Raw genomic sequence first — 19,470 nt, 5'->3', positions numbered from 1 at the left:
AAACAGAGTTGGTTACGTGAGATTAGAATATGTAGCTAACGTATATAGTGACGTGTACAGCCATAAATACTTTTATATAAAATATAGGAAAAAAAACGAAAGAAAAGAAAATTATTTATATTTAAAAACTATAGATAAAGATAGGAATATATGGGTAAATATTATTCATGATTTTATTATATTAGTAAGTAACTACAAACGTGAAAGAAAAAATAAAAAATATAAAATTAAAGAATTTAAAGATAATTTAATAGAAGACACTCCTAAGGAAATTTTAGAAATTAATAAAACCTTATCTCGTTCTTTATCAAACAATTCTATGAAAAATAAATATTTAGATAAGAAAAAAAAAGTAGAAGTTTTAAGTGATATGGATAATGAAGAAAATTATATGAACTCAGGAGATTTAGGTCCAGTATTTAAAGATATGAGCAAAAATATGTACAACTATAGTGATTAGTTAAAATATATATATACATATATATATATATATATATATATATACATGTTTCTTTTTTGTAATTACAATATTTTCCTTAACCAAACAATGTATAATATATATTTTTAAATAATACTACAAATTTGGTTTTCAAAACATATTCTCATTTGATATATTATATTATTTATTTATTATTTATTTTTTTGTCTATTTGTATTTTTCAAATTTATGGATGAAACATATTTTTAATAGAAAACTTACACATTAATTTATGTATCCAAAAAAAAATTTTTTTTTTTTTAAAACAATATTATGATACATTATTCTTATTATACATACAAAAAAAAAAAAAAAAAAAAAAAAAAAAAAAAAAATGAATGAATGAATAAATGAATAAATGAATAAATGAATAAATGAATAAATGAATAAATGAATGGATGTGTGGATTGTATATAACATACAGCTGGTCATCATTTATTTATTATTTCTTTTCATTAAGCATATATTCATTTATTTACATCTTTTTAATAATTAATTTTCTTCATCCATGATACTATTAAATAAGTGTTCATAAAATTCATTGGTGTGCCCATTTGTATATTCATTTTTTGAAAAGTCAATAAATTGAGTAGTATCTATAATACTAAATGAACAGGTTTTTTCTGAAAATTTGTTCTTCAAAAAATTATAAAGAAATAATATTTCCATATTAAATAAAAAGGTTTCATCATATTTGTAATTAAATAAAAATGTATTATTTTTTATATGGATAACTGTTTGTTTTAATTCAAAAGGATAAAATAAAAGGAAATAAAAAATTTGTTCTTTATTTTGTTTTTCTAATATAAGTAAAATATCTGATATTAAAAAATTGTCTAATTTATAAAATGTTTTTATGTCTTTAATAATATATTTATTATTTTTATAATGTGTATTTATTTTTTCATTATGTGAATATCTTATTATATTATCTGAGAAAAGTTGTATAGCTTTATGAACACTTTGATATTGATATCTATAATTTATATTATTTTCATTAAAAAAAAAATCATTATATGTATTTTTTTTTTTATTATTAATATTTGAATTTATATATTCTAAATCAATTTTTTTTAATTGAAAATATTTATTCTTTGAATATGTTGTAAAATAATTTTTTCTTTTTATATTTTCATCATAATTTTTCATTTTCTTTACAATCTTCATTATATTTATATAAACTTTTTCATTTATAATTTTTATAAAATCTAAAATAAACATTATTTGATTTACAAATAATTCTTTATCATCTTCTCCCTTTTCTAAAAGATTAACAAATATTGAAAATAATTGAATAAGAGATGATTCGATATTAAATAAATTTTCTTTTAACATTTCAGAATATTTGTCTAACATATATTGTTTATTTTTTACATATTTACAAGGATTTTTTATTTTATTATTTTTTTCATACATTTCATTTTGAATTGTAATAATAACATTTTCATCTTTTGAAAATAAAAAATTCAAATTTATTTTTTCATCACATTCTTTAATCTTATTATTACATTGATAAAAAATTAAAATTAATAAAAAATTTATATAATCATATATATTTAAAGTACATGGTAATGTTTCTGTTTTCTCTATTTTTTTAAAAACCATTATTTCATTCTTTAAATTAAAATATTTTTCTTTTTTAATCTTATTTTCATCATTATTAGAAAAAAATTTATCATGTCCAATGATATTACAATTATTATCATGAAATTCCATCTTATCATTATCATTATTAGAGAGTAACTCCTTTTGAAAATTTTCTAGGTTTATTAAATTTTGCTTTATTTCAATATCTGTAGGTAGTTTCCACAAGTTTTTCTCATGTGTACATTTTCCTAACATTAAATCATCGTTACCATTTTCTTTCTCAATTTTGTTATTTGAACTTAAAAAAAAATCACACATTTCTTTCATATCTACAGGGTTGTCCATTTTTTGAAAAATATTATATGATAATAAAAAGATTTTCATTTTTTTCTGGGATTCTAAGGCGTGTACATGTGTATTTATATATTCCATTATTGAGTAAAAAATATCATGATTATATATTTTCATTCGATGTAATATTTCCAAGTACAAATATAAATTGTCTATACTTAAATAATAATAATTTTCTTTAAGAATAAAAAAACACAATGCATATAAATTTAAATATTTTATATCACATAAAGATAAACTTATCATTAAATTATGAATTATATATTTCATATTTTCATGATTCAAATTTTGTTCAATTATTTTTAATATTTTATCACTTATATTATCCAAATGAATTTCAAAGTTATGTGGTACCTCAGATTGCTTTGAATCTTTAAATTTTTTTAAAAACATTTGTTCATTATATTTTACAACATAAGATAAAGAACTAAAACTTGTATATAAATTATAACCACTGTTATAACCATACAATATTTCAAACAAATTACAATATCCCTTTGATGGATCATTATCATAATAATAATAATAATAATAATATAAAGGACTTGTCATCATATTGTTAAAATCCATATTATTATTTTTATTATCTAAATTATTATGCTCTATTTTATTTTGCCAGTTAGCTATTTTATTTCTTGAATTTTCATGATTTTTTCCTGAACAAGTCAGGTCATTGTGAACTAGCCAATTTTCTTGTTGCCATTGATTTTTTTCTTTTTTTTCATAATGAAAATATAATTTATATTTAAAGACATTAAAATGTTTTAATATATTTGAAACACAATTAAGAACATTAATTAAATTATCTAAAGGTTCAGAATTATCCATGAATAAATTTCCTTGTTTAAGTAAATAAGAAAAAAAATCATAATTTACGTAATTACATTTCAGGCATGAGTTTATAATATTGGTGATTTGAAATATATTAAAAGTATTATTATTTGTTTGGTCCACCATTTTGTTATTAATTGTATACTTGTCGTCATTTTCAAAAAAATCATTATTTTTATGATTTTTTAAATTAGGATTGTTATTTATTTCTTTTTCCTTTCCTTTTAAAATGATTTGTGTTTCTGGCGTGGATTTATTATTATCTGTAGAAGAATTATTTGTGTGCATCATTATATGGGTAGCAATTTTTTCAAAAAGTTCTTGTACATAATCTGGTTTAAATTTAGCAAATGAGTAAAATAAATTTGTAAAATGTATGGAGTTATAAAAATAATAATTTTCCATTATAACATTTTTGAAATTTAAATATAATTGTTGATCATATATATTTAAGTTAGCTAATGATAATAACAAAGATGGGATTAAAAAATAATTTGAATCTTTTATAACATTTTGTATATTTAAATATTGTATTATATTATTTAAAATGCTTTTATTTTTTATTTTTAATTTATACATAGATGATAGAAGATATAAAATATCTTCTATACGAAACTTTTGTTTTCCAAATTTGTTGATAAATATTTTTATTTTATCTTTTGTAATAACACACTTTTGTTCTTTACATATATTATTATTATTATTGCTGTTGTTGTTTTTGTTGTTTTTGTTTTCGTTGTTGTTGTTTTTGTTTACATTTTGTTCATAATTTTTTGAATATATATATAAAACATTTAAAAAACATTTTATATTTACTTTTTTTAAACTTGTTTGGTTTAAAATTTTAAAATTAATTTCATTAGTAATATCTTTATAATTATCTATCATATTCCATTTTTCAAGAATGTATAAAAATATGCTTAATTGATTATTTGTCATTTGATTTATTTTTTTTGATAAAATATCTAGATGATTATAAACAATTTCAATAATTTTTATGTTTTTTTTTTTTTTTCCTTTTTCATTTATCTTTTCCTCGTCATTAATAACAATTATCATGTCTTTTATATGTTTGTTACTATTTGTAATTCCCAACAATAACATAAAAATATTTTTTATTTTTATATGATCATAATTTTTGTTCTCTTTATAATATTGTATTAAGTAATGTTTCCATAGATTTTCATCTTTTATTTTATTTTTACTTAAGTAGTAAATTTTTTTACATAAATTATTGACATGTAAATATATTTCATCTTCTCTAACATGAGAATTTTCATTCCACTTATCTTCTATTTTTGATTTTTTATGTTGTTCATTTGTTTGTATTAATATTTTATTATAATTTATTTTTACATGATTTTTTTTTTTATGTATATGATCTTTACTATTTCTATACATTTTATTATTTTCCTTTATATTTACCTTATTATCTTTCCCATCTTCATTATTAATTGGAACTTCATTTATATTAACATGATATTCCTTTTTATTTTTATGAATACATATGAGTCTTTTATATATTACAATGTTGTTATTCTCATTATATATATGACATTTTTTTTTAATTTCTAATTTTTTCAAATAAGAATAAAAGGTAGGAACATAGGTATGATAAAAATGTAACTTCTTTATGAATTGATTATTACAACCATTATTATTAAAAGAGGTACATCTTAATATATATTTTCTTATTTCATCGTTTATTGTAACATATTTAAACACATTAATTTCTTTCGTTAGAAATACATACTTTTTCTTCATATCACATAATATAAAGTTTCTAATAATCCATTATATTATATAAAAAATAAATGTTGACGTTTTTTTGATATATAGATTTTTATGTACATGTTTATATTTTTATATTATAAATGCAAGAATGTTCATGGGGTATTTTTTTTTTTATTTTTTTTCTTTTGTGGTGTTTATATTTATTTGTATTATATATATATATATATATATATATATATATATATATATATATATAATGGTTAATAACTTTTTATTTTTTTTATTTTTATAATTCATTCACTCACCTTTTTGATACTGACCCTTATATAATTTATTATATACAAAAAAAAAAAAAATAATAAAATAAATATAATAAATATGTACACAAATATAAATATATACATAAATATATAATAAATATATAATATATATATAATATATATATAATATTTATATAATTTATATAAAATATTTATATCCAAATCATATGCTTATTTTGATATGTTGATATAATTTTAAGATTAATAGGAATTATTAAAAATTTTAAGTTGATAAAAATTTCATTTTTTTAGATATTATTAATAAAGAAAAAAAAAAAAAAAAAGAAGAAGAAAAAACAACATATTATTGTAATATAAATAAATTATTTAATTTTTTGCACAACTTTGACATAAAAAATTATATAAGGTTTTATATTTCTGTACTTTTAAATATTTTCATTATAAAATTATTTCTTCATTTTGAAACTTAAAAAAATATATATTTTTATTTTCTTAAATATAAATAGGATTATTTATAGGAGTGCATACATATATATATATAAAATATATTTATTAAAAAATATTTAAGAAATGTTTTTATATCTTCCATATATCTATATCTATATCTATATATCTATATATATATATATATATATATATATATATATATATCCTTATAGTGATAATGTGAAGGAACCTATTTTATAAAATTTTTAACATTCAATGTGCCTATGAATATTTTATTTTTGTTCATATATAACCTTAACTCATTCTTGGTAGACTCCTGAAAATATAAATTTTAAGAATGGAAAAAAAAAAAATAATAAGAACGTGTGTATTTATTTGGAGTTATCTAATAAATGCTCTTATTTTTTCTTCTTTAAAAGAATTACATAGATAAATATATATACACACATAAAAATATATATTTTCTTTATTATTATATTTCTTTACGATTACCTGTATGTGTTGTCTATTAATTTGTTGAATTTTCCATAGAGGTATGATTTTTCTACTCTTTTCAAGAGCGGTCTTAAGTTTTTATTTTTCCCTAAACAAAAAAAAAAAAAAAAAATAAAAAATAAATAACACAACATGAAATATGTATTATTATGCAAAATAAATGTATTATCATTACTTTTTTTTTTTATAAGATTTTTTCTTTTTTGATAAATAAAAACCAACCTGTAAAACGAGCATAATTAATTCCGTGTAATGTCAGTTTTTTTTTTGATCTTGCTTTTATGTGTTTTTGATAAAACATTCTACAAAAAAATATATACACATTATTTAATTTTCCAAATAATATTTTAAAAAGTACCCAATATGTATGTATATATATATATATATATATTATCCTTATAATGTATATGTAAACATTTCTTCTTTTTTCTTTTAACTTACACATGTCGATTAACTACTGGGTCATGTTTTCTTAATGATAGTCTGTACTTTGACTTACTTGGTGAAATGTAAGTGGAGTATATATAATTACTTGCACATGATGATATTAAATTTATATGAACCCTTTTACTTTTACATCTAAATAGCACATTACTTAAAAAAAGCATTTTATAACAAGAGAATAAAAAGATTATACATATTATTATTTGTTCAATTATATATAAATTTTCTTTTTCATTTCACTAATGAGAAAAGAAAAAAAAAAAAAAAAAAAAAAATATATATATATATATATATATATATATATATATATATATAATCTTAAAGTTGGAGTATATAATAATATGTAAGCTTGAAGAGTTTATTATATTTTTTTATTTCCCCTATATAATATATATCTAATATTATATATCCTTAAATTTATTATATATATATATATATATATATATATATATATATATATATATAATTTTTATTTTTTTTAATGTTTTATTATTATTTCTTTTTTTTTTTTTTCTTTTTTTTTTTTTTCTTTTTTTTTTTTGGGTTTGGTAGAGATGAACCTTTCATATTTTAATAATACATTTTTTTATGAGCAGCACATGACAAAAAAAAAAAAAAAAAAAAAAAAATATATTTTATATATATATATATATAATATATAAACCACCACATAATTTGTATTCTTTCTTTTTTATATTAAGTTTACAAAAGAGTGTAGAATTTTTTTTTTTTTTTTTTAGTAAATACAATAACAAGAGTGTAATTATATTTGTATATGTATTTTCGTTTTTATTTCTTTTTCTGGAGAGTATAATAAGAGAGTTGAAAGAATATATATTACCAAATTTTAATATATTTCAAAAAAAAAAAAAAAAAAAAAAAAATAAAATAAAATATATACTTATATAAATAAATATATACATACATATATATATATATATATATATATATATATATATATATATATATATATATATAATATATATTTTTTTTAATTAGATTTAAATTTTGAAGACATAAGCAAAAAAACTTTGCTTATATTTTGTAAATTAGTATAATATACGAAAGGTATATAATCACATATAATATATATATATATATATATATATATATATATATGTGTATATATGTATATATGTTTGTGTAAAGTTCATAGTATAACATATTTATATATATATATATATATAAACATTTAGAAATGAAAAAAGAGAATACTTCCCTGTTATCATCAAGATATAGAATAATATTAGGAGGATTTTTAATTCATTGTACGTTAGGAAGCATTTATTGTTTTTCTAATATAAGTGTATATGTAATATCATATATGAAAATAATAGGATGTTCTGATGTAAAATATAAAGATAGTAGTTGGATATATGTGTTGACTTTATTATTTCAATGTTTTTTTGGTTTTTTTGGAGGAATATTAAATCAGAATTTAGGACCACAGATTAGTGTCTTATTAGGTGGATGGTTAATGTGTTTAGGAATATTATTATCATATTTTACTGTTTTTAATTTTTATTTATTTTTAATGACTTATGGAATATTATGTGGAATAGGATGTGGAATAGCATATCCTATCCCTTTATCAGTGGCTGTCAAAAAGCACTATGATTACAAAGGAGTGGTAAGAAAAAATTAAGCGCACACACAAATATATAAATAAATAAATATAAATATAAATATATATATATATATATATATATGATAATGTAATTTTATACGTATTTATTATCATATCACATTACATTGGATAATATTTCATTATATTTCATTATATTTCATTATATTTTATCGTGTTGTATTTCGTTTCACCATTTTGATCATCATTTCTCCTTCTTTCAGATTAGCGGTATCATATTCATAGGGAGAGGACTTTCCGTGTTCATTATTTGCCCTTTACAGAATTATTACATAAATAAATATAATTATATGCCAGATTATATGCCCGAAATAGAAAACTCCGATGAGAAATATTTTAGTAACTTAGATATATTAAATAAGGTACCTTATTTGTTTATATATGAAGGAATATGTTTTGCTATTATTCAGTTTTTGGGTTCATATTTAATTGCAGATTCAGGTGATACATCTAAGGATTTCATGGCATATAATGATAGGAATAATAAAGTATTATATTTTGAAGAAAAAAATTTTATAAATAAGCCAAATGGTTTATCTAATTCTTTAAGAACATTATCGAATACATCGAATTTTTCATTTAGAGAAGTAAATAATACATTTATTAATCGTGAATTTATATTAATATGGTTAATGATCTTTTTTAATTGGCAAGCTATATCATATACTCAAGTATTTTGGAAAATATTTGGGATGAATTATTTATCTATTGATGATAGATCATTATCATTATTAGGATCTGTATCTTCTCTTTTTAATATTTTTGGTAGGATCTTTTGGGGACTTATAAGTGACTTTACAAGTTTTAAAACAACATTAATATTAATGAGTCTTCTTATGAGCTTTTTAACAATCACATTAACAATGTCAGGATTTTATGGTATTATAACTTATTCTATATGGGTATGTCTTATTTTCTTTTGTCATGCTGGCACTTTTGCAATATTCCCATCCATAACTGCCCATACATTTGGAACCAAAAATTTCGGACCAGTTTTTGGACTCCTATTTACAGCACGAGCTTTTTCAAGTATAATTAATGCAATCATATCAGCTGTCTTGTTAAATAATATTGGTAATATTGCAATGTGTGCAATTGTTTCCTTATCATCCTTTGTCAGCATCATGTTAGCACTAGCATTTTAATAATATAAAAATGAACATAAAAACATACAATGTATACACAAAATATTTGTAAATCGATACACACATATATATTAATATATATATTAATATATATATATATATATATATATATATATATATATATTTTTTTTTTATGTATATATACTTTTGTCTTTGTTTGGTTTTTATATTTTTTATATATCATAAATTTTATACATTTTTATTTTTTTATGTACATTTGTGAAATGCTATATCATTACAAATGTTTTTATAAAATCATACCTTTTTATAATTTTTTTAATTTTTTCGTTATCACATATATATATATATATATATATATATATGTATTTATTTTCCTTTGAATATTGTTTTATACTTTCATTTTGATCTTGTTAAAAACAATATATATTATCGTATTATATAGTTTAATTATATTTTCTTACATTTTATATATAACAGGAGCAATGAACCACAAAAAAATACCCTCCACATAAATAAATAAATATAAATATATATATATATATATATATATTATATATATTTTTTTTTTTTTTTTTTTTTTTTTTTTTTTTTTTTATCGTGTGGACTTAATTTAAACCATAAAAGGAGGGGGGGGGGGAAAAAAAAAAAAGAATTAGACAATTAAAGGGATAACATAATATCTTTTTCGTAACACATACATATAATATATTATTCATTGGATGCTTCTTTACATTTTTGATAAATAAAAATTTCAATGATAGATTTTATCATCTTTGAAAATTATATCCTTCCCTCTTTCTCTCAAAAAAAAAAAAAAAAAATACATATACATATATATATATATATATATATATAAAGTTGGATTATTTTTTTTTTTAGCTGTAATATATTATATATAAATATATTTATTTATTTATTTATTTATTATTTATTTATGAATATTGGTTTGTTTTATTTTATTAGTGCATTTTTATTTATAATAGAAAGTAATAACTATATTATTGTATTCTCTTTTTTTTTTTTATCAAATAAAATTATATTGTTTGGAGGGGGAGAAAACACTTGATTTTTTTCTTATTCTTTTATTTATTTTTTTATGAAAGGCAATTCTAGGATAAAAATATAAAATAGAAAAGACAAAGAAAAAAAGCAAATAGTAAAAAATAAAAGAAAAAAAAAAAAAAAAAAAAATTATTTTATGTATTTATCCTAGCTTCAAAAAAAAAAAATTTTTTTTTTTTTTTATAACATATATAATAATATATATGTATAAATGTTGAGGGGAAAAATAAAAATAATAACAAAATTAAATGTAATTATATTAATATGTACGATATATAATTATATGAATTAATATAAAGATAAAATATATATATTTTATATATATATATATATATATATATATTTTTTTTTTTTTTGAGTATGCTATTTTATTACTTTTTATAGTAAATATCAAAAATGCACATAAACAATTGGTATTGAGATGACATACTTAAGTAAATTTTTATTATAAATAATGACAAAAAAAAAAAAAAAAAAAATATACATATATATATATATATATATATATAATATAATATAATTATTTCTTCTGTATATATATACATACATATTTATATTTCTTTTTAAATAAGATTTAATCTTATATACCATAAATATAAAAATATAAAAATAGATATATATATGTATTTATTTATTTATTTATATATTATAATATATATCTTCAAATTATGTGTACCATTTAAAAAGAACCTTTTTAAGATTTTGTAATGTACATATATACATATATATAATATATTAATATAAACCTCACGTATATATATATACACACACATATATATATGTAAAATTTTTCCGTACCTATCCCTTTATATATATATATATATATATATATATATTTATATATTTATATATATTTATATATATTTATATATTTGGTTTAAAATTTTTGATTAATCTGTGCAATGAGTTTTAAAAATAATGAGAAATATATGGATGAAGAAAATGACCAGGAGAGCGATGATGAATTCTTTAAAGTAAAAAGGAAGCCTCAAATTAATGTTGATGCTGAAGAAGATGAAGATAATAACAATAATAATAATAATAATAATAATAATAGTAATATTAGTAACCATATGAATGAGTTTGATTTAGAAGAAGAGGATGAAGATGATTATGAGGATGAGAATTATATTGTAGGGGAAACTATAGAAATTGATGAATCTAAATTAAAAAATGAAAAAATCGAAGAAGATATATTTAACGAGAATAATTTATTACATGGAATAAAAACAAGAGAATTATTAGAACAAGAAATATTAATACTTTTTAGTAATATGCTAAAAAAAGAAACAATATTATGTAAAGATATAAAAAGTGGTAGTAATGATCCTATGGATGAAATAAGTTTGTTTAAAGATGATATGGTTGATGATAAAGAATTAAAAGATTTTGAAAAGTCAAGTTTAAAAATAAAGAATAAAGAAGTATATAATTTTATATATAATAAAATGAATTTACATATTAAAGAGAATAAGAAAAAGGATGAAAAGGAGAAAAAGAATAAAATACATAATAATGATGAAAATAATAATATGATATATTATAAGAATATAGATAAAACTCATTATATATTAGATAATAATGTTGTACATATATTAAATGATATTAATACCTATTTAAAAAGAGAAAGAGATTATATGAATAGAAAATTTGGAACATATATAGATTCAACATATAAAAATCCTATGTATGTAACATTATATATATTTAATAATGATATATTAAAAGATATTATATTACAAGTAATAGATATTATTAGAAATGATTTTGATCATGCTATATATAAAGATATTGATGAAAATCAATTAATAAAAAATTTAATTATTTTAATAAATCATTTGACTACACGACCGAGTAAAGAATGGTTTGATTATTGGAAAAGACATATGCCTACATTTAATGATAAGAAAAGTGAATATAATGTATATAAATATTTACAATTACAAAAAAGCGATAGAAGAATATTATATGATACCTTAAAAAATGATATCTATATTAAAGAATTACAAAAAAGATCGGATATATTAGATCAATATCAAAAAGGATTACAAAGTTTAAAATGTTTACTAGCTAATAAAAACTTCTTAACTATGCTAAATGAATTCAGATATAATACCCAGTTATTTATTGATGCTGACTATCGAGAAATTGAAGAAAATGAAAAGGTTATGGAAATGCAAAGGAGGGAAAATGAATTACTGGAGGAAAAAAAAAGACTAAAGCAAGAATTAGAATCTTACCACGACGATTCTTCAACGGATGATGACTCTAGTGCGGATGAGCAACAGGATGAACGGAGGGAGGTTCTTACACATAATGACCCTATAAATAAAAAGGATGACCCTATAAATAAAAATGATGACCCTATAAATAAAAATGATGACCCTATAAATAAAAATGATGACAATATAAATAAAAATGATGACAATATAAATAAAAATGATGACAATATATGTAATAGTAATGACCATACACATAATAGTAATGACCATACACATAATAGTAATGACCATACACATAATAGTAATGACCATACACATAATAGTAATGACCATACACATTTTAGTAATGACCATACACATTTTAGTAATGACCATACACATTTTAGTAATGACCATACACATTTTAGTAATGACCATACACATAATAGTAATGACCATACACATAATAGTAAGAACCATGCACATTTTAGTAATGAGGTAGACAAAACAAATGATTATAAATACCATTCAGAAAAGAAAAAGAAAAATAATGTGATAAGGAGTAAAATGTACAATATAAAGAAACGAATAAGTAAGATTAATGACGAGCTCCATGAGTTATCGAATTTTTTTTTAATAGATAAAACCAAAAGAGAGAAATTAATGTTTGAATATAACGAGAATGTATTTCTGGTTCGAAATATATTAACACAAGTTTTAGGCATACGAAATAAAACAGATAATCGAGATATTAATTTAAACAACGTTCATTATGCTATATTACAAAATATACTAGATAAACATGGTTGTCTTCATTTAATAATTGATGAAATGAGAGATTTATTTGAAAAAGAGATAAAAAAATATGAAGAAGAATCAAATATATATATACCATATATTAAACAAAATACTATGAAGCAAATATGGGAATACATAAGATTATTTTATAATATTATATGTTATATAGATCCGATAGATTTGGTCAAATCATTAACATATCAAAAAAGTACACACATAATAAAAAAGGAAAAAAAGAAAACCAAAACGGATATGGATAATAATAATAATAATAATAATAATAATAATAATGATAATAATAATATAATGATGAATCAAAAATTTTTGAATAATTATCATAATAAAAAACATCTCAATACTTCTGACAATGTAAACAATATGAAGACAAATAATTTACGAAATTATAATAAAGATATAAATTTAAAAAATGTAGGAAAAGATATGAACAAACGGAAAAGCATGGCACAACAGCAAAATAAAAGGAAAAGCAATTATATAAATATAAAACAAAAAAATTTAATGATCACACATTTGTCAAGGATCAATCCTTTATTAGCTAAATCTAAAGTAAGGAAACCCAATGAAGAAAAGCATTTAAAAAAAAGAAAAAGGAAATTTATAGAAAGAAAAAATTTAATAGATCATTATGAAATATTTTCCTTTGAGGATTTTTCTTTTAATATGTTTTCTGAAGATCGTTTATTTAATAAATATAATATATTAGATATATTTGATTATAGTAACTTGTATAAAATACAAGATTTTTTAAATAATATTATAGGTATAAATGAAGAATTTGAAAGTATCTATGAGAATGATGATAATTTCCATTATTCATTAAAGGTATTTTTAAATATATGTATAAAAGATTTAAGAAGATGTATAAATGAATTTTATAATTTTCAATGGGATATAAAAATCATATTAAATATGCATGCATGGATTGTAACATATTATACCAATTTATATATATACGAAAATAGAAAAAGGTTTTATAATTCTAGAAACAAAAACAAAAATAATAAGGAACATCAAATGAATAGAGATGATGAAAGGAAATGTACAAAAGAATATACAAATCAAAATGAAGGTGAAATGAAATATGATCATAATAGGAAGAGGGAAGATGAACAAAAAAATCATAAATATTGTAATATAAATTGTAATATAAATTGTAATATAAATTGTAATAAAAATTGTAATAAAAATTGTAATATAAATTATAATAATGGTGATAATAATGTGTATGATAACAATGTGTATGATAATAATGATGATTATAATGATGATTATAATGATGATTATAATGATGATTATAATGATGATTATAATGATGTAAATCAAAATACCTATGTTAAACATAACAATCAAAATGAAAATTCATCATTATTTATTTCTAGAATTCAAATGGTTTTAGGATTACAAATGTATATAGGAGATAATAGTATCCACTCCGAATTTTTATGTGATACCTTTCAACGTGTTATAAGAGAAGAGAAGATGATGAAGAATAGTAGTCAAGTCATATTATGTTGTTTACGATGTTTATATTCAGATCTTAATTTATTAGATATACATTCTTTATCAACAGATGAAAATGTAAAATCTATATGTAAAACTTCTTTAGACAATTTGCTGAAAAGAAATATTTTGACTACTTTAAGTTGGATATTACAAAACTTTAAAATATTAAGTCACGAAAAACATATATTTATATATTCTTTAAAATGTTCATTGCTTATAATAAATTTGTTAGCAAAATTAGGTGGAACCACATATATAATAAAAGAGAAAAAAAATATTCATAATGACTCTCATGATGATAACAACGATGATAGTGTTAATGATTCTAATGATGATACCAACAATGTTAATGTTAATGTTAATGTTAATGATTATTATGATGATGATGATGATGATAACAATAATAATAACCGAATAGACAAAAAAAAAAAACATAAAAAAAAGAAATATAATAATGAACCTATGGAAAAAATAGACGTTTCTGATCTAGTAGAAGAAATATTTAACGGGAAAATAGTAAATATATGTATGCATATATTAGAAAATTTCAAAAGAAATAGTTTATATATAAATGATTTAATTATAACCTATTTTGAACATTTAATAAAACATAAAAATAATGAATATAATTTCTTAATATTTTTTGATATTAAATATTTTCTTATATTTAAAGATATTATTAATGATCCTGAAGCATATAATAATCCACATTATTATTGGATCCCATGTTTCTTTGAAAATATTATTGCATGCTTTTTTAAAATATGGAAAAGCAATTATTTTATTGTTAATGAACTTCTCTTTACTAAAGATATAAATAAAAATAATTCAAATCTATTAAATGAAAAATATTTATTATCTATATTTAGTAATTATAATGAAGGGAATGATCCATTTATTTTTCAACAATTAAATGAAGGGATATATATAAATGATATATTTATAAATTTAAATAATAAAAAAAGATTAGAATCTTTAGAATGGTCTAATGAAGATATAGAAAATCTAAAATTTTATTTTAAACAATTTAAACACATGCATAATTTCTTACCTTTCATTAGTGAAATGTTAAATAAATCATCAAATGTTGTAAAAAATCAATTAATCTATTTAAATTATTTAGATAAAAGAGGAAAAGTTATATATGATGATCAATATGAAAGTGATAATATGATTTCTTCTTCTTCTTCTTCATCATCATCTTCATCATCATCTTCATCATTATCTTCATCATCATCATTATCTTGTGTATCTTATTTATCAGAGGCACAAAATAGTAATAACAAATCAAATGATTCTTTAAAAATGTCTTATTCAAAAAAGAAGAAACAACATACAAATGAACATATGAATCATCATCAAAATTATCCTATGAGAAAAACAAAACAACCGCTTCTTTATATCATATATAAATTAAAAAAATTAAATTATAATAATAATAATAATAATAATAATAATAATAATAATAATGATGATAATACAAAAGATCAACCAAAATTAACTGTTAACGAAATTAACTGTAATGTGGATACTGTCTTAGAAGAAATAAACGTCAACTTAAAATCTTTATATGAATTAAAAAAATTATCGAAGAATAAAATATTCAATAATAAAGCGTTAGCATTTGACATTCCATTAAGCATATCCCCTGATCTACTTGAACATCATTACTTTAAAAAATTGTTAAAACATATAGGCTTTCTATATAACCAAAATGTTGATGAATGGATATTAAACGAAAATTTAGATATAGACATTTTTAAAAAAACCATAGACAAATTTGAACAATTATATATAATGGATATTCAAAAATTGAAAAAGAAATTATCATCTCATAAATTAAATGTTCAAACAAATGATCAGGGAGAAAGACAAGATGAAAGGAACATTGATCATGAGGACGAACCCGTTTCTTCTAACACGGAAGATGATCATGAGGAAAATGATTATTTTACATATGATCACATAGATGAAAGGGACCATAAAAAATGTGATGATAAAAAATATAGTGATAATACAAATGAAACATATGATGACCAAAAATGTGATGATAATACAAATGAAACATATGATAATGAAAAATGTGACGAAGCAATAAATAACAAACATATGGATGAACAAGAATTACATTTGCGTAGTCCCTCTATAAAAACCAAAGGTACATTGAAACTTTTAAAATTAATGTATGAATTTTTTATTTCAAATGATGATGAATGTAGATTATTTTTTAATAATTTAATAAATACCATTAAAGAGAAATGTATTATTATCTTTGAAAAATTAAAAAAATGCAAACTAGATCATGACATATTGTATAAGGACACTACAAATAATTATTATGATCATACTTCACATCCTGTTCAAATATGTTTTGAAGATTATAAAATATATTTGAATAATAACGAAAAGAGTATTTTAAAAGGTAGATGTAAACATAAAAATATTCTAGAAGAACTTTTGGAAATATTAGGTTTGTACATTTCTAATGTCCCATGTTTAATTATTAGCAAACATATAAAAGAAGAAGAGTTCTATGAAAGAATTACAACTATTAATGATCATAAAACTTTAAGCTTAAACGATTTAAATATGATTATAACTACAAAGGAAAAAGAAATCAAAGAAAAAAAAAAAAAAAAAAAAGAAGAAAGAAAACCAAGTGCACACCAAAAATTTGCATTTATTAAAAGTATATGTGAATATTTAAATTATAATTATATTATTAGGAATACTTACAAAAGCGAACAAAATACAAACAATCATAATGATAACAACATTATTTATAATAATACATATTCTAAGTTGAAAGATACATATTTTGGTGATGATAAGTTATTAACAGCACTCTATGATAAGCTAAATATATGGAATAATAGACGAAAGAAAAAAAATGATGACATGGTATTGGAGATACCGATCCCTCAATTTGTTGGATCGATGTGTAATGTGGGAACTTCTGAGGGAGAACATGAACAAAAACTTGATGAAAGTAAGAATATATATACAAAGGAATATAATAATGATGAAAAGTTTCTTAAGTCTCATATTAATTGTCAAGATGATACTCAAAAGATATCCTCTTTAGTTATACATATAGGTATTTGTTTGAAGGGAGAATATCACGATGAATCTATTTTAAAATGGACATGTGAACAAATACATAGAGAGTGGATGAAAATTATGTTAAAATTATTTTATAATATCCTTTATGATACTACATATAATGTTATAGGAAAATTATTTAAGGAATATAAAAATATCAAAGAAATATTAAACGACCAGTCTTCTGATTTTTTGGATATGTATAAATCAGATAAAAAGAAAAAAAAGAAAAAGAAAGAACTCGATGATGTTGAGAAGGAGGGTCAACCAAAAATGGGAGTGGGAAATGATGATAACATAAATGGTGATAAAAACATATATGATGATAACATAAATGGTGATGATAACATAAATGGTGATAAAAACATATATGATGATGATAAAAACATATATGATGATGATGATAACATAAATGGTGATAAAAACATATATGATGGTAATTACAAAATATCGTATAGTAAAGAATATGAACATATTCATATGGATGAAAAAAAAGAAGTAGAAAAAGAATACCACATATACGATAACAATAATAATAATGATAATAATAATGATAATAATAATGATAATAATAATAATAGTCACACCTTAGCGTTTCAGAATAGAACTCAAGGAGAAACAACATTTACTAACATAAACAATATAACAAATGATATTTGTGAAAAAGGTAATAAATATACATCAAATGTAAATAATATTAATAATATCAATGAAATGACATGTAAAGAATCCGTTGAAGTTAATGAAATAATTCAAAAGACAAATAAAAGAAAATTTCATAATATAGAATTAAAAGAACATTATTGTTATGATTTATTCAAAAAAAGGAAATTAGAAAATACTTATAGAAATACATATAAGAAAAATAGAAAAATTATTATTAACTGCTTATTAACAAATAAAAATATTTTTCAATATAAAGAACATGATATTGTTAATAAGGTCAAGCAAATTTTTATTAAGGCAAAACATATGGCAACAAATGGGGTGAGAAAATAAATAATAAATATATACATATATATTATATATACATATATATTATATATACATTTCAATAATTCATTTATTGTCTTTTTTTAGGATCTACGAAATAGATGGAAGTCTCGAGAAGATGTCAAGAAAATCCTTTTATTGTAAATCCTTACATGGGGGCAATTGTGATTATATAATCGTACATAATTTTAATCACACACAAACAAACACATACATATGTACATATATATATATATATATATATATTTTTAAATGTTGATACATTTTTATTTTTAATATTAAACTCAAAAACTATTTAAGATTTATAATTATAAATAATCGTATTAGTTTCTTTTTTTTTTTTTTTTTTTTCCATGTATGTGTTCTCTTATTAAAAATGAAAATATTTATA

At 19.4% G+C, this 19,470-nt stretch overlaps 5 protein-coding genes across 5 annotated transcripts in view; 3 read left to right on the top strand and 2 right to left on the bottom strand.

Annotated features, from left to right (window-relative positions):
• Window positions 1-460, top strand: part of PF3D7_0210600 (conserved protein, unknown function) — a gene marked incomplete at both ends in the record, with an annotated part of 2,046 nt that extends 1,586 nt beyond the window's left edge. Inside the window, one exon of the mRNA XM_001349577.1 lies at window positions 1-460. This exon is cut by the window's left edge and continues 8 nt beyond it. Coding sequence (XP_001349613.1) covers window positions 1-460 — 460 coding nt within the window.
• Window positions 461-970: 510 nt separating this feature from the next.
• PF3D7_0210500 (conserved Plasmodium protein, unknown function) lies at window positions 971-5,011 on the bottom strand (the record flags this gene model as incomplete). The annotated part of the gene is made up of 1 exon (XM_001349576.1): window positions 971-5,011. The coding sequence occupies one exon, from the start codon at window positions 5,009-5,011 to the stop codon at window positions 971-973; it is 4,041 nt and encodes a 1,346-aa protein (XP_001349612.1).
• A 992-nt stretch (window positions 5,012-6,003) lies between these two features.
• Window positions 6,004-6,812, bottom strand: PF3D7_0210400 (50S ribosomal protein L33, putative; the record flags this gene model as incomplete). Its single annotated transcript, XM_002585346.1, has 4 exons — window positions 6,004-6,025; window positions 6,202-6,292; window positions 6,427-6,506; window positions 6,646-6,812. 4 exons carry the CDS (start codon window positions 6,810-6,812, stop codon window positions 6,004-6,006), a joined length of 360 nt encoding a protein of 119 aa, XP_002585392.1.
• Window positions 6,813-7,846: 1,034 nt separating this feature from the next.
• PF3D7_0210300 (monocarboxylate transporter, putative) lies at window positions 7,847-9,438 on the top strand (the record flags this gene model as incomplete). Its single annotated transcript, XM_001349575.1, has 2 exons — window positions 7,847-8,278; window positions 8,497-9,438. The coding sequence occupies 2 exons, from the start codon at window positions 7,847-7,849 to the stop codon at window positions 9,436-9,438; spliced, it is 1,374 nt and encodes a 457-aa protein (XP_001349611.1).
• Window positions 9,439-11,363: 1,925 nt separating this feature from the next.
• Window positions 11,364-19,223, top strand: PF3D7_0210200 (conserved Plasmodium protein, unknown function; the record flags this gene model as incomplete). Its single annotated transcript, XM_024473265.1, has 2 exons — window positions 11,364-19,073; window positions 19,167-19,223. 2 exons carry the CDS (start codon window positions 11,364-11,366, stop codon window positions 19,221-19,223), a joined length of 7,767 nt encoding a protein of 2,588 aa, XP_024329076.1.
• Between the last annotated feature and the right edge of the window lie 247 nt (window positions 19,224-19,470).

The sequence above is a fragment of the Plasmodium falciparum genome (genome assembly GCF_000002765.6).
Source record: "Plasmodium falciparum 3D7 genome assembly, chromosome: 2".
NCBI classification, from domain to species: Eukaryota; Apicomplexa; class Aconoidasida; order Haemosporida; family Plasmodiidae; genus Plasmodium; species Plasmodium falciparum.
Note: the sequence above shows the minus strand (reverse complement) of the source record. Positions and strands in the feature narration are given on the sequence as shown.